This window comes from Pan paniscus, chromosome 4, assembly GCF_029289425.2.
Source record: "Pan paniscus chromosome 4, NHGRI_mPanPan1-v2.0_pri, whole genome shotgun sequence".
NCBI lineage: Eukaryota > Metazoa > Chordata > Mammalia > Primates > Hominidae > Pan > Pan paniscus.
Genome location: NC_073253.2, coordinates 55057637 through 55079962, shown reverse-complemented (window position 1 = coordinate 55079962; position 22326 = coordinate 55057637). Strand labels below are relative to the sequence as shown.

The following is a 22326-nucleotide window of genomic DNA, read 5'->3' as shown; positions in this document are numbered from 1 at the left end:
TTTTCTGGCATTTCACACATTTTCTTATCATTGAGGTCTGTTACTTGAGAATTGCTGTTTTTCATTGACAGTGTCTTGTTTCCTTGCTTTCTCATGTTTGATGTGTCCCTACACTGATTTCTATGCATGTGGTAAAGTCACTTCTTCCAATTTTATGAAGTAGGTTTCATATGAATGAGTTTTAGGGTATTGGTTTGGTAGAGTACGTTGGCTTTGCTTCTAGGTGGATGCAACAGTGTACTCTCCATGTAGTTTCTTCAGCTATAATCCATACTAGTAGCATAAGCAAGTTTCTCAGTGGTCTAGGCTGAGAGAGTCTGTGGCACCAGTGGTGTGGCTTTGTAGGATTGGGGTTGCTGGGCTGTTTCTCAGGTTGGAGGCATATATATGCACACAGTGTGCTAGCTAACTTGGAGTCACTGGGGTTGGAGCTATGGTACTGTTACTCTTGCCACAGGCACAAGCATGCAATTGCTTGTCTGACCTAGAATTGTGCCTGCCAGGAGTGGTCCGTGGAACTATTTCTCAGGTCTACATGCAGGTGCAAGGCTCTTCAGTTGGCCTGGGGGTATGCCCACCAGGGGCAACCTGCAAGGCTGTTTCTTAGGCACTGATGGAGAGTGCAGGACCATTGGGTAGGCCACAGCCATGTCTGCAGGGGGCAGGGGGCAGGGGCACTGCAGGGCTATTTCTCAGGTCCTGAGCACAGTCACATAGCGACTTTGCTGGCCAGGGGCAGATCAGCTACTCAGAGACTCAGGTCCTCTCCCATTTAGGGGAGGGCATGTAGCAGTTTGGCTGGCTCAAGAGTAGAGTTGCCCTGGGCAAGATTGCTAGACTCTTCCCCCAGCTGAAAGTGTAGTGACAGGAGTTGTTTTCCCTGCTGTGCAGGACCAGAGTCATAGCTGATTCTGGGCCCAGGCTCTGCACAGCTGGGGTTGTGGCATTCAGCTACCTGTATCAGCTTGTCAGAATTAAAATGGAGTCCCAGTGCTGGAGAGGTGCAGTAGATACTGGCCCCCAGAGAAGGGTGGACCCCAGAGGTAGCTCTGGTCTCAAGATGGTGCTATGCTGCAGAAGCTTGGCTCACAGGGGTGTGAGGTATGGGGAGTGCAAACCTTGTCCTCCTGCTACAGGGCAATACAGCTGCATGAATTCCTAGCAGCTCTCCAAAATGGGCTTAGGGTTTGCAAGAGCTTTGGGATTCTCCTCTTGTAAGGACTATAGGTGTTTGTGGTGGCGGTGGGGGCTGGTGGGGATCATTTTACATTTTCTCTTCAGTGGAAAATCCTTCCTAACTCCAGGCAGATCTGATCCAGTTTGGAGAGACAAGTCTGCAGAGATTGGGTGCTTCTACACAGCCCTATGGTGATTTCAAATCACCCTATGTGTGTCTGCAGTCTCTTGCTGCACTTAGCATTCTCCCTTTCACAAATCGTAGCTGTCTGTTCCTTGCTTGGTCCTTTTCTACTCATGTATTTCTTATCCTATTGAGCTCTCACTATGTGCCAGGCATGTGACGTTAAGGGATACCATTGAGTAAGTACAATGCTCTTTATTGGGATACAGAGCAAGTAAACCTGTATACTCAGCCAACTCAGTGCAGGCATCCTCTCATTTCCCCATTGACCATACTGGGCAGTAAATACTCTCAATCCTTGACTCTTTTTTTCCTTGACTTCACACAAATCAACTCCATTTTCTTTTAATGGTTTTACCTTGAAATTTTTATCATTTATTAGACTACTGATAAAAGAGAAGTCTTATCCTCCATCTGAGAAATTTGGGAGACACTCTAGTCCCTTGATGGATTTTGAGAAGTGTGCTGTTCTCACCAGAAAATCGTTTGTTCATCCTATCTTGGAATGAATTCCTTCTGCAGATGGCTAATCTCATGGACTTTGTGGCACTTACTTAATAACTTTATTCTCAGTGGATGACTTTTTCTTGTCTCAGTCCCAAATCCCAAAGATATATTCTCTTTGATGCCTGTAGGCACCTGCTTTCAGCTGTGTACAGACTGGCCCATGATATTTCATCTGTGTAAGCCATTAGAATAGTTTTCTCCACTAAATCTTGGTACTATGCCCTATTCTCTCTATTTTACCCTTAACTTTACTTAACTGGCATTTGCATGGCTTGGCTTTATTTGACAAGGAAGTAGCCATCCTAAGAAAGATTCATCACCATCTCATCCTCTGCCTTGAGAGTTCAGTGAAAAAACTAGCTGCTTCTGGAGAGAGTTCCTTTTCCATATTCAAACTTCATCAAGACAAGGGATGATTTAATTACAACTTTCAGAATTTGTCACTATATAAAGTAAAATCATTTGTATGAAGCTTCACATAGTGTTCTGTGTCTAGGCTGTGTTACTATTGAAAGGAGGTAGATATAGACCTCGAGAAGAATTTCTTGATTTTAAGAATTGGCAGATATTAGTACATATTAGAAAGGATAAGAAATCCCAAGAACTTGTAAATGAAGCCAACAGCTAGTGGAACACTGCCAAAATATAAGAAGATGGACATTAGGGATGTACAAAGGTTAAGAGTGTGGACTTTAGAGTCAGATTTTAGATCTTGTCCTGGTTTACCAAGCGTGTGACTCAACCATTTTCGCAACTGTAAAATGAGCCTCGTAAAGTCACCTACTTCATGGGGCTGGTTACAGGATTAGAAAATAAATGCAAAAAGGCCTAGCGTAGTATGTGCATATAGTATGTACTTAATAAATGTTAGTTACATTTAAGATTCCATATCCTTTGATATCACAATGAAATTTCATTCGTTTGGGCCCTAGTAATTAAAAATGTATTACACTATTTGCTCTATTTCATATGTATCCTTCACAGCAAAAATAACTTCCTAATTGATAATGCATATGTTATTGTAACCTGAAAATCCTAAACAGACAGAAGTTATCAATGTTTTTGTTGACAATTCATAAATAGGCTGAGCTGGAAATTGTCTCCTTTATCATTGAAAGCCTATTGAAATGTTAAGAAGTTACAAAGGTTATATTTAACCCATTTCAGAGAAAAAACTCTTTTAAAACACTTAGCACTCTTTGCATATAAGCAGCCACTCTGCCAATCATAAATGATCCTTATCTCTTTATTAAAACCAATATGACAGAACATCGACTTCTCAGCACTTTAATAGTTCTTAGTTCAGGTGTTGAAGTGTAACGATCTTGCATTTCTTCAAATTTTTTCAGAAATATGTCTTTCCTTGTGAGTAAATAGAGCTGGTTTAATTTGTTTTATATCATAAATTTCCCACAGGGCAAAACCAAAACAATATTTTGTGAAATTCCATGCTTGGTAAACTCCATCTAAAAATGATATGGCTGACAGAATTGTTCACTGGTTTAGTCACGTCATAACTAAAAACAAAGGAAAAGTGATTCTCTTTCTCTCCATTTCCCCATTAACCCCACTGCTTCTCCCAGCCAATTAACAGAAATCTATTCTTTAATTAACCCTATAAATATATACACCTACTATATACCCACAAAAATTTCAAAAGTTAAAAAAAACCCTTTAATTAGCCAACATCTACTGGACAACTGCTCATGCTGGGCACTATGTTACTATCTCTAGAGATATGGAGAAGCACAGTGGAATGTACATTCTAATTGCGGAGCAAAACACACGTAGTATGGAGGTGGTCAAGGAATGAGGGGTGATTGCTTTTGGATGCAAAGTTTCTTTCTGGGGGGTGATGACAATGTTCTGAAATTAGATCATGGTGATTAACCTTTGTACATCCCTAATGTCCATCTTCTTATATTATGGACCAGGATTTGTTAAGGCCATAGACTGACCATTGCATAGTTTCAGAATTCTAACAGAAGCAGGAAAATGCTACCATCTGGTCATGCCTGGCTAAAGACACAGACTCAGGGGCTGAAATACCATTTTTTTAGTAGCACTAGCCTATTCTTGCTTTTCTACAGCTTTGGTCTGCAATTTTGGCCCTTCTTCAGGCAAATTGATCAAAAGCCTTACCTCCCACTTCTCTTCCTAAAGCCTGTCTCTGGGCTGGGGCCCAGTAGAGGACGAGCTAATATGCCAGTTTGTCCTGCTGCTCAGCAATCCCTACTTCTGGCTCAAATGTCACCCACCCGGTAGCAGAATGACCTTTCCTTGCAGTTCTGGTCCATCCAGTTCCACAGGAAAGGGGAGACAAGACATTGGAACTGTAACTAGAATCTGGAAAAAGAAGATTTTCTCATTTAGGAGTTTGGGAATAGAAACTTAAGAACAAATCACAGATTTTTAACAATTGGAGATGAAAATAATTTATTGCAGTGTGACTTTAGTGGCTATTTCCTCTCTACAGAAAAAAAAATATATCAGTTGTGATTTTTCTTTCAAAGTAAAGTTTAAAAGATCAGAGTGCCCCAAGCGATGTTTCCCTGGGGTTAAAAAAAGAGCAACAGTGCCGCAGAACATCTCATAAAAACAAATGGCATTTCACAATATGGTGTAGCTATTGATGGGTGGAAATGAATCAAGTGTTTCCTGTAAGATTGTTGTAATGCACTGGAGAAAGCGGGGGAAGAGGTGGTTAAGTGTGCAATACTGTAATTGTGATTATTACCATTAACACAATGCAGTCACATGTGGAATGGAGTCCCCTAGGGTGCTCTGACGTTCCAGTACTCTTCAAGTGCCAGAGTGACATCCTGGAGCCTGCCACCTCAGTGAGCAGCACACTTCTGGCCTAAGGCCCTGCTTGCTGCCCTGTGGGTATCAATGTGAAAAGGCCTCAGCCTTCTCTGAGGCTTCCTTTGCTCTAAGGACCTCCTGGGAGCAAAGTGGACAGAAGAGTGTCGGCAAATCAGGCCTGCGCCACAGCCAGGAAGTGTGGGTTCATGTTCTTCACGTGCACCGGAAGGTATTAGAATGCCCTCCTTGAAAAGCAGCTGCTCTTTCATCTCCATTGAGACCAGAGCAAAAAGGATTAGATTTAAACACCTGTAAGAAGGGTTCTTGTTGAGCATGGGAACCATTTTGTGGTAGGGGATTCTGCCAGTCACCAGAATGGTTTCCCCAATCGGCCATGGGGTTTCGCAGAAAAATCTCTAAGGGCAACATACATTCTCATTCATTTAGTACAGCGATTCTTACTATATATATATATATATATGTGTGTGTGTGTGTGTGTATATATGTATATATACATATATATACATATAGGTATACATATATGTATATATGTGTATATATAGTTTTATAAAGGTATAATTCATATACCATAAAATTCACCCATTTGAAGTGTACAATTCAGTGGTTTTTAGTATGTTCACAGGACTGTGCCACCTTCATCACAGTCAATTTTGCAATATTTTCATAACCCCAGAAAGAAGCCCCCTGCCCATCAGCATTCACTCTGCCTTTTCCCTCACTCTCTACCCCAGCTTAGGAAGCTACTAATCTGCTTCCTGTCTTATAGATTTACCTATTCTGGGCATTTTTTATAAAATGGTCTCATATGAGATATGGTCCTTTATGTCAGGCTTTTTTCACTTGGAATACTATTTTCACAGTTCATCCATGTTGTAGCATGAATCAGTATTTGTCTTTTTGTGACTGGCTTATTACACTTAGCATAATGTCCTCAAGGTTCATTCATGTTATAACGTGTGAAAATTTCCTTTCTTTTAAAATTGAATAATATTCCATTGTTTATATATAACACATTTTGTTTATCCATTCATAGGTTGATAGGCACTTGGATTAGTTCTACCTTTTGGCTATCGTGAATAATGCTGCTCTGAACATGGGTGTACAGAGGAGGGTAAATCTTAACCTTAAATGTGCGTAAGAAACCTCCCAAGGAACCTGTTAAAAATGCATATTCTGAAGCCCCATACACCCCTCTTGATTCCCATTGTTCAGTATGTGTAGAGTGGAGTTCAGAAACTTTTAAGCACTTCAGGTGATTTGCTCTGTCACCCAGGCTGGAGTGCAGTGACGTGAACACTGCTCACTGCAGCCTTGACCTCCCAGGCTCAGCGGTCCTCCCACCTCAGCCTCCTGAGTAGCTGGGATTACAGAATTGTGGCACCACACTCAGCTAATCTTTGTATATTTTGTAGAGGTGGTGTCTTACTATGTAGGCCAGGTTGGTCTTGAACTCCTGAGCTCAAGCGATCCTCCCACCGTGGCCTCCCAAAGTGCTGGAATTACAGGCGTGAGCTATGGCACCCAGCCCACAATTTAGGTGATTCTAATGAGGGTGAACCTCCAATCCTATGAAGTCAGGGTGTAGAATCACAGCCGTTTGTCACTAGAGTGTAGTCTGGCTTACACTGCCTCTCTCTGCTTGCTCTTTCAGTGTCCACCATGAAGAGGACACAGGTTGGCTTTTGCTTCTGCTCCTCTTTCCTCAGCATAGCTAACATGTTTTATCAAACAAAACCTTTCCAAGCTTTTATTTGGTCCCTAACATCAGGTGAACCTGAAGGGATTAGTGTCCTGCTGTACCTGTAGTGGTTTTTGGAAAGGGTAGGAGTGACCCTTTCAGGATCAGGCATGAGGAAGCCTACAACAGAGATGTGCTGGACCACAGTGCAAAGCTCATGCATCTCACGAACAGTGCCGCTTGCCTCTGCCAAAGAGATTAGAAAGGCTTTGTTAAGGGAAGGATGAGAAAGAATGATCAGAGTTTCTACAGTTAAGTGAAAGTCTTCACTGATTTGCTGATGAAGAAACCTACATGAGCTGAAAATACTAATTCTGGATGATGTAGTCTGAGAGACAGGTGTTCAAGGCTGTAAGCTAAATCAGTAACTTATTTATCAGGAGGTCTTTGTCAGACTTCACAATCGGCTTGCTGTGTGACTTTGGGCTACTTATTTGATCTTGCTGAACCACATTCTTCTACCCAGTAGATTGGAAGTGATCTTCAAAGTTATAAGACTCTGTTTCTGAAGTATCATTGATCCAGCTTCCCACTGACGTTGGTGTGTACGAATGGGAGATTAAAGATTTCTCAGAACAAGCTCAAAATACTGAGAACTGATCTCAAAATACAGAGATACTGGGAGGTAACAGCCATAAAATCTGAGTTAGTGAAAGAACAAAGGCTGTAATGGTTGCATTAGTGGTTATAACTTAGGCCATGAGCTTTAAGCACCCATGGGCACACACAGTTGAGGGCATGAGCATCCTCATACACAGATGATTGAATGAAAAGACTGATTCGCTTGGATAGAAAATCAAGCCCCACTTGATTTTCTAAACACTGTACCCCAAATCTAAACTACTAAATGCTAAAATACTACTGATATTGATTTTGATCCTGAATATCTTATTTTATGACAAACTTATGACAAGAGATCCCAGCATATCTGGTCAATGAGAAGCACTTTAATTTCCAGAACCTTTATTTATTTATTTATTTGAGATGGAGTCTCGCTCTGTCACCCAGGCTGGAGTGCCAGTGGTGCGATCTCAGCTCACTGCAACCTCCACATCTCAGGTTCAAGCGATTCTCCTGCCTCAGCCTCCTGAGTAGCTGGGACTACAGGCACGTGCCACAACGCCTGGCTAATTTTTGTATTTTTAGTAGAGGCAGGGTTTCGCCATGTTGGCCAGGCTGGTCTCGAACTCCTGACCTCGGTGATCTACCCGCCTCAGCCTCCAAAAGTGCTGGGATTACAGGCATGAGCCACCACACCCAGCCTCCGTAACTTTGTATATCTATAAATCTAGAATTCTGTATAGAAATACAGCTGTCATGATGACCATCTTGATGAATCTTGAGCAGTATAAGATATCAGAGTACTTTTGGAATCACCAAGAAAGATTGTTTCATTTGGTTTACTGGCAGTGTTAAATCTAGTTAATTATTTTCTGATTATTTAACTTGATGAAAGTTTATGGTATATTGTGATTGTTAATTAACATAGGACTTACAATTTAGCCAAAACAAAATGGTAGCTTACTTTTTCAGTGTATCTGGAGAAGCAGGAGAGTGTACAAGTTAGTAGTTCATGTTCCAGCTTTGCCATTTACTAGCTGAGCAAGGAAATACTTGAGCAAATTACGGAGCCATTTTCTGCCTCTATTTCATCAGTAAATTGGAGAAAATAATGGTACCTACTAATGGATAAAATGAGTTAAAATGTATAAAATGCTCTGAATAGTACCTATTATATAGTAATCATTCAACAAATGTTAGTTTATTATTGCTATTGTTGTTATCATAGCATTTTCTAGTTTGCTTGGCACTTATGCCTATCTTTTCTCATTTTAGCCTCATGATAACCCTGTAAGTTAAGTAAGGCAAATGTCATAAATAAGGAAATTAAGGATTTTTTTTAAAGTGACTTGTTCATGGTCCCAAAGCTAGAAGTGTTGGTAAGTGGGGCTAGATCCCACATCTTTTGACTGATAATCTATCTCTCACCATATCATGATGTCTCCTCAGCATGCTGAATAAATAGGTGCCATTATTTCTGGCACATTGTCTCTTTAATAGCCACATATTCTTAGGGTTCCAGTTAAGGTTGAGAAGCTGAGATCATGTTGGCTTCTGAGATCAAAGATAATTTTACTGACCTCAAATTGTATACCAATATGATGATAGGGTGTTGAGATGCCCAGGGTAAAGGAGTCACATTTGATAAAACCTTGTGTGGATTATCATCTTTTCATAATAGCTAAATCTTTTATGATACCGTTCAAGCTCAGTGACTTCCCAAATCATACTAATAAGTACAAGAAGTGTTAGCAAAAGAGATGAAAAAATTGAACTTGTAAATGAGACCTTTGTACCAAATTCTTGGATGTTTTTTCTTCAAAGCCTCATTCAGGGATCTTGAATTCTTCAGTGGGTTCTTGGTATCTTATGACATAAAGCATCCTCCCATTAGGTCTGGGAAAATCACCACAAGCATGCCAATAGTTCTGATATCTTAGCAACAAGGATCTTGCTTAGATCCATGCTTGCCTTTCCCCAAATCTGGATTGAATTACTGGAAGTTGAATGATCTAGCTCTAAAGACTGCACAAACATTATAAAAGAGAGCTCTGTTAACACCAGATGGCCTTATCTGTAGATTTTTAAAATGTAGACTATAAGAGAGCCATATAAGCATTGTCCAGAGAGACAAAAGGAAAGAAAAATACAAGCCACAATGGCTTGAAATATCCAGCTCTATTTTATAGAACCTTGACTCTACTGATGTTCAACCCCAATCCTGCAGTTATTCATGTGGATTTTAACAAGAAAGTAGCTAGTGAAATTCAAGCTCAGATGTAGTCATTGAACCAAATAGTATAATGACTAAGTTGGAGATTTTAACTCACGACACTTGCCTTTTGTTGTCTAGCTTCAATACTATTTAAGAAAATAAGTATTTCTAGGTTATTTGAGGGATTTTGACATGGATGCAAAATATTAATCTGTTCTTTTTCCTTTGGCCCCAGGAGCTGGGATGAAATCACATGATTTAATCATTTTGAATCCATGTGGCTCCTCTGAGATAGGGCCAGATGTAACCAGAAGGATTTATAGGGTGTAAAATTCAGAATGGATTAGAAAAGCCTTTCTGTGTTCAGCCCAACACATCCTAAATCAACGTCCCCTGAATGGACCAGAGCAATCTCTGGCTGGCCTAGTGGGGAGGTTGTCATGGCAACTGACTGGCAAGCTCAGCCAGTGGAATGTGAATGCAAACAATAGAGTGATAAGACTGTGTACAGAGCAGCATACTAAGGCTGCTTCTGCCCAGGTACAGTGGCACATAGGTGAAAGTGTGAAACTGTTGCTGCATTTTGTAACTTCTTAACAATCTCTGGCAGCTCATTTGAAATTTACCAAGTGCCCTTTCCCAGATGTTGGTAAAAACATTCCTGCTGATGGATAACAGAAGCTATGGAAAAATCAGCACCCAGCTGATAGGTGCAGAGGTATACAAAGCCCTGGAGGGCTGTTGGAATAACACTACTCAAAAATTTTCTGAAGGAGGTTGAAGCAGGTTTAAGGTAAATCTTATGACTCTTCAGTGCCATCTTGTGTCCTTTCAGATACTGAAAATTTACTAGAAGCCCACTCTCAGACCAATCATTAGGCAGCAGCAGGGCAGACATGGAAAAGTTAGAGCTGGATTATATTGGAGCTTGGTATTCCCTTTTATAGCAGAATATGCACACCAAGCCTTCTGAGCTTTAAATTGATTTTAAAAATTGAAATTAAAAATTTTGGTAGAATCTGGAAATAAAAACAGAATAAGATGCCAAATAATGCCACGAAAAGATTGCAAGAGTCTACATGGTGCACTAGGGGTTGAGGGAAGGGATGGAAAATCTAGACTTAGCATTGAAGATTCTTACAGATAGATTTGGTATTGAGGATTCTTACTGTTGTCATTACTAACTCTTGCAATAGAATATTTTTAATCTATTCAGTCATGCTGATAATGCAAATGAATCAATAGAGAAAAATAAAATGTGAACATCACCAATTCCACTTTATAACTCTTTTGTTTTTGGTTAATGGAGTAAGAGATGGTAGCATTTGCTTAAATGGTACCTCATGCCCACCTCTAATCTCTTACCTACCCCAAACCTACCACCCACTGATGTCTCACCATCACCTCATCACTATTGAAAGCCATAATCAAGTCCCATTTAATTTCAGAAATGCAAAATAACCAAGATGTGTTTCTGTGTGTTTCTTCCAGGGTTTGAGTTTTTTGAAACAAGTGCCAAGGACAACATTAATGTCAAGCAGACATTTGAGCGCCTTGTGGATATCATCTGCGACAAAATGTCAGAGAGTTTGGAGACTGATCCTGCCATCACTGCTGCAAAGCAGAACACGAGACTCAAGGAAACTCCTCCTCCACCGCAGCCCAACTGTGCCTGCTAGTGTCCCCGTGCACACAGGCAGCTCCAGGGGGCTCTGGTTGCCAACAAACAGCATTTGTAAATGGTCTATTAGCCTTCATTTATACTGCCTAACAATTATTTGGAGGAATAAATTGATGTCAATGGCTCGTACGCATTCAATTCTTGGGAGCTTTCCTGTTTAATATGTGGCAAATATGTGATCTTAAATTTATAAGGACTATCCATCTATAAACATCTGATACCTGCATGTGACTTGTTATTTATTTGTCTGCTAGGCTCTTTTTGTTTCAAATTTGTTCTCAGACTACTTCTGGGACATCAGACTATAATCTCACTACAACTGGCTTTTGTCCCATTGATTCAAATTATGCTATTCACTTGTAGGAATGATGACCAAGGAATTGCTTGTGTGTGTGTGTGTATGTGTGTGCACACATGCCCGCGTGCGTGCAGAGGAAGAAGTCACAAGACTTCATTTGCTTTACTCTTAGTTGAAAATCAAATGGAAGTTTTTCTCATGATTAGGGACGCTGTCACGAGTCTGGTCAGTTTACTGTTGGGAACTGTGTCTTTATTTCACTGTTATTAATAACTGAGGAGATCATTGGCCTATAAAGAAATTGAAATGTTGTTTTTAAGGTTCTTGCAATTTTCCTAAGTCATTAATATTACCTGACTGGGGCTATTTAACAATAATCTTCGTTTACACGTTTAAATAAGCAAGTATCTACCCAGGACTGCTTTTTCCACTGATCCTTCCCAATTCTGTGAATATTCAACATCATTGAACAGATTGAGACATATCTACTGAATGCCAGTTATGCAACAAGCATTTTAACCAAGAAGGGTATGAGTAGCTATGGAATTCCAAGGTCCAAGCCCCCTTATTTTTCAATGACTTGCCTTCCCCAACCCCCATAATGCACACCACCACCACCATCACTTTCTGGAACCATCACCAACTCTTGGACTAGAGCTTATGTTGAAGCTTGTTAGGGCTCCTCTTTCCGTAGGATGTAGACTTGCCTCCCCACACACGGCCATCTTCTCAAACCTCAGCTAAGTTCTTTTACCTGTTTAGATGCTATTTAAATCAGATTTCAAAGGGTTCCCAGTTGAGAAAAAGGAAAATTTTAATCTTTAATCATCTTTTTAAGTCCAGATGTTCATAAATTCTAAAGCATATTCCTATTACATGAATGCTTAAGTTACACAGGAAACATTCTAAAACTGTAGTATTTCAATTTCAGAAATATTTAGGGTCCATAGCAATTTAAAAGAGGGAGGAAACCACTGGAGCATTCTAATTTTGTATCACAAACTTCCTAAAGGACCTATATGAATAAAGAGAAAACAACAAATCCTACCAGCTGTACAGAGAGCAACAGGGAAACTTGGCCTCTGTATCACTGTCCAGCATTATTTAAAGCTAGGATTTAGGAAGGCAGCAGGAATTATTTGCGCAGATTTGGAAGGATAGTTTCGTTAAGTGAACTTTCTACTTTTTTGGTGGTTATGTCAAAGAATTTTTTTCCTCTTCTCAAAAATAGAGAGGCTTCCCATGAAAGTATTGGATGCAAATGAAACAGGCATACATCTAAAGATATCTTTGGAGAATAAATCCTTAAAAGTCACAGAACTAGGTCACACACATTAGTAAGTCAAAAGTTGGAAATTAGGGGAGAGAGCATTTGGAATGCTTTAAGCATTTCCATGTTATTTCTCACCTTCCTAGTTGAAGATCCACTAATCAGTAGTACATTTCTACTTTGGCGCCCTACAAAGCAAACCTTAGCATAGTAAAGACAAGAAAACATTAATGTTTTATTAGTTTTTAACGGGGCAACCAACTTCAAAATCACAGGAATTACAGTGACGGGAGAGAAAGAAGCAGGAAGCATAAAAACAGATTTGTTTGCAGCAGTAGTCTGTTTGTACAATGTTATAATATTTCTGTAACTTGGGCCAGAATGTGGCCATGTTAAATGATATAGCTATTAAGCTCACTTTTACAATCTAAAAGGAACTAATAAAGCCAGGAAACCCTTCCCATCCTCCTTCACAGCCCTCATCCCACACATAGATGTAAAAAGCTTAGAAAGAATATTCTGATGGCTTTTTCAAAAGGACCTTGATGTGTGTATTGTGGTAAAATGAAAAGCAAAATGAGACAGTATTTAAAAGTGAAAGAGCAGAGTTTTGCTCTGCTGAAAACCCCTTCCCTGAAGAACTGATTGCTGTTGAAGTTAATTGGCCCTTAGACGGGAAGCCCTAAGCCAAGCTCCCACTTACACAGTGTCAAACATCCCGAAGTGGAAACATTTTATGCCAGTCAGGGGAGAGACACGCAACAATAGCCCCAATGTCATTGCCAAGAAACATCTGATACTTTCTAATTTCTAAACCCCAATGGAAGTGAAGCCTTTTTCATTGATTCTCAGTTCTGAAACTCCCAGCCTGTTAGGATTTCCATTCCAAATAATTCAATGAGAGGTTTCCAGAGAAACAGTCACAGAGCTCAAGAGAAAGAACACTTAAATGCTCCTGCTGTAATTGCATCAAAAAATCCGGGTTTTAACATCAAATTTGGCAAATGGTGGGACCAACCCAAGGTAAACTAAGTGGGCTTTCATTGGCATTGAGCTATGTTACTTATAAATTATAACATTATAGTTCCAAGGTTTTTCAGCCTTTTGGCCAACACACACATGCACACACACACACACACACTATACCATCATCTATCAATAGTCTAAATACATAAATAAATGCAGGTCATTTTTATCAATGGCCTAACTAAATTTATATTTAAAAGAACAAGACTTTTAAAAAGTACATACTCCTGTTGGTTTGTAAGTTATACACATTTATCTCTTGTCTTTGATGCAATTAAATTAGTGTTTTAAGTATGAATTTATTTTCCTTTGCTACTCATTATCTGACCACTTTCACTCCTCTAGATACCCTTAGGAATAAACCTGAACTGTTCCAAATTGATTCTTCCAAGAGCTTTGGTGTTGGTACCTTCCTTTCTTTTCCTAATGCAACTGAAAAATTAGACTGAAAATTATTTGACTTAAATAGCCATCCTCAGAGTGAATCAGCATTTCAGTTTTTGGAGATGGGGATGGAAGTAGAAGGTGCACAAAGCGTCCTAAGAGGGCAGTTTGAATGTTAGCATCGCATCTACATGCTCATAAAAGGAATTGCTTCAGGACAATGAATCAGTTCATTGTTGCTGCCCCCAGTGAACAGCTCCAACTGCCTTGATGAACTTCTAATGACTGTGAAAGCTAGGAGGTTCTTCTAGTTCCTCCTTAGGGTCACTTGAAGTTCAGTATTTTTTTGCTGGCTGGTAACTAAGTGCTAAGATTTTTACTTGGAAAGAAAACTATGACGATGCCTTCAGTTGTAGCAGAAAGTTGTGGCATTGTGATAATAAACAAAATCTACAAAGTTACAACCCAAATTATATAAGACATCAAAACACTCACTAAACAAATATATATTTCACCTACTTAAATCTTACTCATATTAATTATAGGCCTTTTGTTTAGTACACTGGTTATTTTTTAAGGAACCAATTTAAACTTTCAATTTTAAATACATCTATGCTGACGATAGACTTTCGGGTATATACAACCTTCTTCTTCTCTTTTAAAAGTTAAATACATTCCACTATTAACTGAACTTCCATGAAGCAACATTAATTTTAGAGCATGGTAGTCCATAATCAGTGGTTCATTGTGACGTGCTTTATCCAACATGTATCTTAGTGCATGGTTGAGGATGTACTATGTGATATTTTAGTTAACAGTGTGGCATTTGTGGGACTATATTAAAAGCATATCCAAACTACCAAGCTATACCAAGCTGAGGTAGGTAACACCTGCATGTGAAAAACTGTGATATGAATCTTATTTATAAAGAAAAGTCATAACTAAAACTCTTCTAGACCAAAAAGTTACTGTGTGTTTGTTAATAATCTTCATAGTACTACTGGAATGCTCAATCAGGTATTTTTGGTGTGGCATACTTCAGAGCTGGCCTGTCCATCTGAAGAACCCTTTCTCTCACAATTACAGTTTGCATGACTAGAACCCGGAACTCTGTTCCTTTGCGTGTATAGTCACTTAGTGTGCTGTCCGGGTGCCACATGAGCAACTACACCCATGTGGCCTTTCTGTCACTCCCTGGAAAATGCAACCTCTACAGCTCTGCTCAGCTCTGCCTGTGTGCATTGATTACCTTCGCTTTAGTAGTTTGCCTGTAAAATGGTGAAGTCTTTCTGATATGCTGAACCTTTGAGCCAGCTTTTGGGAGTTCTTCATATTTTAGGTGAATTTTTGACCAAAGTCAATTAAAGACATAAACCTGTTTTATATCATGGAATTTACTGGGCCAAATTAAGTAAAAGATGAAGTTTATGACCAGAATAAAAAAGCCTTTGCCCCTGCACAGCACTGTATCTAAAGGGCTCTAGGTTGTAGAAATATAGTACCCCCTAACAGGGAAAAACCAAGCTGGGGGATTTATCTAAAATGTATCTACCTATTGTTACTGGTATTTCACAAATTTTTTTTTCTTAAAAATATTTACAGAAATGCTTGACACTCCAGTCAAATAATATTTCCCTTTGATAGATTGAAATATTTGTTTTTAGATTACACATACAGTGCTGCCCTTCTCAACAGTCACTCACACGCTCACTCGCCTGATACAAAGGTATCAGGTAAACACTGATACTTTTTTTTAAGAAGGCAAAATTCCATCTATGGTGCTTTCTCAGTGCTAGGGAAAAGGGAGCTTTTACTATGTTCCAGCTATAACTCACATCTTACTTATAAGGTCCATAAAATTGGTTCTTCACACTGATTTCGTTTGATTAGTCTGTGCATATAATTAATTTCCTCCAAACAGAGAGAGTGGAGGGGAAATACATTTTGCAAGCATTCTAGATAACAGAAATGAGTCATTTTAAAACCTCACTCAGAGCTCGAGTGTTAAGATCAGACCATCTAGCTAGTGGACAAATTGAACTTTCTATTTGCAGTTCTCTTTTACTTTCTGACTTTCTTTTAAATTACTGCAGTTTTTCAAAACACTATCCTCATGGAATGACAGGACCAAGAATAGAAAATGAGACTCAAATTTCACCATTTACTTCCCATCAGCAACCATTACGGGTGGAGTTTCAAATAGTCATTACTTGCTGAAATGAGGTTTGAGGTTACCTGTGTATTTCATTCACCTGTGTTAATATTTCCTTCATCGTGGACAAGTGAGAGTTGGCTGTGGCTTTATTTCTTGATGCGAATTATTTTGCATTCATGTTATTTGGGGCTAGGTATTGCTTAGGTTCGTGAATGCTGTTCTTACAGACACAGATGGTACCTGAGCCCCTCAGACACCTGCCCTTTCAGGGACGTGAGCATGACTTACATCTGTCAAGTGGTTCCATACTTCTTGTAAAAGTAAAGTTTGGGTATTGTTTGCTGTATCAATATGATGGCTTTCCATGCATTGTCTCATTATCCCTAGGATACGTGCTAAAGGAAAACTGTCCTGTAATTCCTGTTAATATATTGTTAATGTCAGACGTGATGTGATACCGTTGGACTGTCCAAATGTACAACTATTTAATGGTGTTTGTAGAACTGATATGTCTTAAATGTTGCATGAAATATGTTATAAAAATAGATTTGTTTTCTATTTTCAACACCTCAGAATTGAGGGTTCATGGGCCAATAAGTGCAATATTTAATGACTCACTCAGTGTATATAAACTAGTATGAAAGAGTGAATTATAATGAATGTGTGAGATGCTTTGATAGCTGTGTGACTTAGTCAAATGATTTTCTTGTAGCTGTATTTGTCTAGTGGTGCAGTTTATACAGTAAATATCTTATTGGTGTCATGTAAAACCCCTCTGTGCCTACTTCAAAATACTTTTTTCTTATAAAACCAAACATTTAGTATCTGGAAATATGTGTCAATTTTATCTCTTAGAATTGTGGATTTTATTGTCAAGACAGAATGGCTGTTCATTTATTTTATAAAAGCATCTCCTTCTATAACTCAAAATTTTCTTTAAGTGTCATATAAAAGTGTACATTTTACTTTTAAGCAACTAATTTAGATACCTAAGAGAAACTATGTGCATTAGGAAAAGTCATGTTTTTCTTCTCAGAAAGGTTGATCACATGATATGTCTACTAAGAATTTTCACCTCTGTACTTGTATGTATAATTTATTGTTACTCAATCTTGTATTTTATTTACAAATTCAACACTGTCAACCCTGGGAATTCTAAAATACCAATGTATTTTTAGGTTGTAGCTAATGTTGTATTCACTTTCAATTCTCAGTTGTCCACACTGGTGATATAAGAGGAACAAATCAGAATCCTTAAATACTTTGTAATGCCATCATAAACTCATATATTCATCCTCAAACTCCCTTGTTTAATGCTAATTGGTGGCCTGGAACTTCACTGAGATGCAAAATCAAGAACTGAAGCCTAGTTGCTGGATAATGAAAAGCTATAAATGTTTATGTATATGAATTTTAAATTAGAATAACCGTCTTAAACTCCTACTTGCCATTTCTAAGGCAAAGCATTCATTTTAATATTGTACTTTGCCTTTTCATTCAGTTAGTGGAGTAAGTCATGAAACCCTTAGGAAGAAAAACAAGTTATGACTTATTCACTAAAATTGATGCAAGACAGTTGGTTCTAGATGACCATGGCCATGTGTTCATCATATAAAGCCTTCAGTTCTCTCTATGGTGCTTGGCTGGAGATTGACATGTGAGGATGTGCCAATCATATTAAATGGATTTGGTCTATGTGGGTGATATGTGGCCTGAATGTAACTGTGATAGACTGAAATTTGTTCTTAGCTCTCAAAATCCACTGAAGAAGTCAAGTGAAGGTGGGTAAAATAGGGAGATTAGTGACAACTTTGTGCCAAATTTTTTAAAAAATGGAAGCAGGTAGCCAATATTAGAATGATAATTTAAGGGTGTGGTTGAATGTTTAGTTAGTTGTCACATAGTTATTGAACCCCATATGCTCAGTGCTGTGGGAATCAAACATGGAAGAGGTATGGCTCCTGCCCCTAATGAGAACAAGGGGGAAAAGTCCAGATATAATCTAAATGCTAGGTTATGTCAGGGTATAGGAACACAGAGAATGGGGGACCTGTAAGAACTGGAAGAGTCAGAGAGGGCTCCATTGAAGAGGTCAAACATAATTCCGGAAAGAATTAGGTAGTGAGGAGATTGTGCCAGGAAAATAAGTGGGAAAGGCCACAGTTATGTTTCCTTTGAATGGAAGAGAGACAAAGCTATCAGCTATAGATCATTGTTTTCTTAAGACAGCCAAACTGGCCCTTTGAAACCACTCAAATTACCCCAGTTTAGCTCCCTATCTTTTGGTCTCCATGAGGAAAACAAGCTGTTGCATCATCATATTCCTCTGTGCTGAGCAGCTCAAGACTCAGCCACAATATGCAAATTGCTTTAATGCCATATTACAGCAGTTGATTTAGACATTTACCAGTGCACCAAACCATGAGAGATTGTCCGACCTAATGCCACCTGGCAGATGTGTACCCAGAGATTTTTCTGTAGCTCCATGTTTCCCATAAAGGGCATTGGAAATGCACAGATGAAGATCTTCCTTTGGAACCAGGCACATTTGGCCCCTTCTCAGTGACTGCACTGTGGAACTCTTCTTAAGAAAATATTGAAAACAGCTTAATGCTTTCATATAGTGACCGACATTTAGTTGAAAACTACTGCTGCATAGCAAATATTGTGACTCTTCATGTGTCCACAGGAGCTCTTGTGTGGGTTTAAAGCTATGAAGTGTATTCACATTGTGAAGTTTTAATTATCTTTATTGAAATTAATTGTGTAAAAATGGTATGTGCTCTATTAGGTATTCAGTTTGTATGTGAATTCTGTATAGAAAGTGGTTTTTGTTCTTTGAGTTTGTTTTATTTCTTGAAGATTACAATAAATATCTAAGAGACTATATTCCTGAATTTCTTAGCCTTAGTCTGATTAATGTTTTTCATCTCCTTTCAATTCATATTATTTTTCACCCTAGGATGCTTATTTCCATTTCTTCTCCCACTTCTATAATCTTAGGTACAACACTGAGTTTGAACTGAAGATGAAGAGTGAACACATTTAGGGCTTTGAGTATCTCACACATGAATTTGGACTTAGGCACAGGAATGAATTCTAATACTTGTAATCTTTCAAGGTCGATAACTTTCTAACTGACCCAACTGACTGGGTTCCAGAGTTACAAAGCTTAGCTGTAGGATCAAGAATAGCTGCTAAGGGAGTAAAAGGTCTTCAGGTCTGCAACTTGAAGACCATGTGTCCCTAAATCAGAAGTCTAAGGTTTGATGATCACTTAGCACCCTACTGGCATAGCCCAGGCAAGGGCGGTCAACAGAGACAACATGTGGATGGGATGTGTGAATGGAATGGGTGTCATTTAATGCACAGTGCTTGGTGCAGTGATGATTAGGATGCCGTGCAGGATCTCCTTGGCCACGGGCCTCAAGGCATGGGGAAGCACCCAGCTACCAATCTATTTGTATCACAGCAGACCTACTACTAATTTTGCAATCTTGTAGCATTCTACTTGTACTAACAGCACTGGTTCTACAGAATTTCTTCCAAATGTTCCTCAGGGCAATTTCCAGGAGTCTGCACTGAAAATCAGTCAAGGGGGAAGGTCCCTGGAAGAGCCACATGAGTCCCATGGGTCAAATTAGCTTCCTGAACTGAACTTGGTAATAGAAGGGTAACCTCCCTGGGTAGACAAAGCAGGTAGCACTTAAGAAACCAAAAAAAAAAAAAAAAAAAAGAAAACAATGATAATAAATTAAGAGATTTCCAGTTATATTATCAACAAATACTTACAAAATGCCTTCTAATGCTAATTTATCAGTATTTATCAGCAATTTATCAGTATTTACCAGTATACATGAAAATACATACTATAGAGTCCTGACCCTCCATGAACTTAAACCATTGTGATAGAGGAAAATGTGTAAGTTAATATCAATAAAAAAACTCATCATTGATAAACTAAATATTCCTTAATATATATGTCTAATAAATACTTAAAATGAACATTGGAAATTTGTTTCATTTCAAAAGAGCTCACAAAAATTTCCTCTTTGAAATGTTGTAAAACGCATTTTTTAGACTGTAGTCCTTTGCCCCCAGATAAATATATGACAATCAATAAAAGTCAGTTCAAAACTTAAAAAAAAAATTAAGAGCCCAGAAAGACTTCACATGTTCCCTGATTATTCTGAGGCTCTTGTGGCAGAACCAGATCCAACTGGTTTTAGCAGGAATCTGCCTGTACCCTATTCCATCAAGTAATATGCCCTTAGCTTTTTAAAAATTAATTTTAAAACATGAAGTTACCATGTGGCCACTTACTCAATAGCATTGAGACAGTAGGCATGAAACAGAAAACATCTGTCACCCTCAGAAAATGCTAAGTCATTCTCTCCTCAACTTCCTAACAGACTTGAAAAGGACACCTTCTATATAAGAGGCCACAAAGTCTTTGCACAGTTCTCAGGGACACTCCACCTCTTGGTTCTTGGTTCTCCTCTTTCTCCTCTAACTTCTCAACCCCTCACCCAGTCCAAAGAAGCTTTAGTCTGATAGAGACTGCCTGCTCATCTTTTCTTCCTAATCTATTGTTAATGACCTGAGTCCTTTTGAGCTAGAATTTCTCATTGTTTATTAATTCTAAATCTCAGGAAATTTTATCTAAAAATTATGTTCTCTTTTTTAAGTATTGCCTCTCCCTTAAAGCAATTCTGCTAAGTGGAAGAAAGGCAAAGGGTATAGAAAATATATGGAAAGTGAGTGTTGGATGAAAATCTGAATTAATATTTCAAAACAATATTCTACCAAGCAGACAATTACAATATAATTTGATTAGTGTCAATATAGAGGTTAAACACAAGCTACTGTGAAAGCACAGAAAGAAGCAATTATTAATCCAGATAGAAAGCAAGGGCTGGGAAACATCCCAGCCTACTACTGAGAAGGCCTACTAGAGGAAACAAGGACTGAGCTAAAACATACAGGAGATGTAGGAATTATGCAGAGGCAGATGTGAGAGAAGACTGCTCCAAGCATGGGGAGCAAACCACGGAAGTTTAGCAAAGCATGGTGTATTTATGGAATTTCAAAGCCATTCACATAGGGTGATCACAGGATGAAACAAAAGGAGAAAGAGCGAGGGCTGAGATCATAACATTTATCAGAAATGCTTTAAATGTCTAGAGTTCATTCTCTAGCTGTGGGAAATTCATGAAAAGATTTAAGCCAGTTAGAAGTTTGAACAGATTTGAATTTTAGAAGATCACAAAATTGGCAATATGAGAAATGAATTAAAGGGAGGCAATAACAGAAACAGAAAGAGTATTAGATAGCTATTATAGTAACCTAGAAGTTTTATCTCTAAATTAATTGTGGAATGATAGAAATGAAGAGTAGGGAATACATGAAAGTTCACTTTAGAAGGTAAGAAATGGTGACCAGTAAGATTCGGGAAGAGGAAGAGGAAGAAACCAAAGAAGACCCTCAGGCTTCTGGCTTGATTGATTTTGCCATTAACTAAGACAGAAAGTACAACAGTAGCAGTAGGTTTAAAGAAAAGAGAATGAGTTCCATACCCACGGTGTTGTGATTGATATTTCTAGAGGATGTGCAAAGGATGCAACCCAGTGAACATCTGGAGGGTGCAGATCTAGAGTTCAGAAGAGAGTTCTGGAAAGTTCTAGTATGTAGATGATAACTAAGACTTGGGGAGTAGAGAAAATGACGTGCAAGAGAATGTCTCAAATGATAGAAGAGCAGAATGAGAACTAGGGCACACGATATTTATGGGCAGCCAAGGAAAACAAGTTCACAAAGAGACTTGAAAGAGGAGTGGTCAAAGGGATGGATGGAGAATCAAGTGAGAACGGGACACAAGAAGCCAAGAGAGGAGCCAGTTTTAAGAAAGAAGGAGTGATCCATATTTTTGGATGATGTAAAGTGGAATCACAATTGCCAGTCATACAAATTAGGGACACAGACACAGGACACTACTTGTGGGTGGTGGGTGAAAAGAGGATGAGGATTGGAAAATTACCTATTGGGTACTATTCTTGTTACTGAGTGACAAAACAATCTGTACACAAAACCCCCACAGCACACAATTTACCTGTACAACAAACCTGCACATGTACTCCTGAACCTAAAATAATTTTTTTTAAAAGATGGAAGTCAATTTGACCGAAGCAGTTTTAGAGTAGTTATGAGGGAGAAAGAGAGATTGCACTGAATGGAGAAGGAAATGGTGATGAACAAGATGAGATACTATTCTTTCAGGTATTTTGAAAGAAAAATAAAAGAGAAGG

The 22326-nt window shown here is 38.8% G+C and overlaps 1 protein-coding gene across 2 annotated transcripts in view; it reads left to right on the top strand.

The window, feature by feature from the left end:
- The window catches only part of RAB3C (RAB3C, member RAS oncogene family), a 278339-nt gene extending 259421 nt beyond the window's left edge, over positions 1–18918 (top strand). For both annotated transcript variants that reach the window (XM_008952751.3, XM_003827398.5), the window contains exon 5: positions 10699–18918. In XM_008952751.3, coding sequence (XP_008950999.2) covers positions 10699–10886 — 188 coding nt within the window. In that variant the 3' untranslated portion in view covers positions 10887–18918. The remainder of the gene's footprint in view (positions 1–10698) is intronic.
- The last annotated feature ends 3408 nt before the right edge of the window (positions 18919–22326 follow it).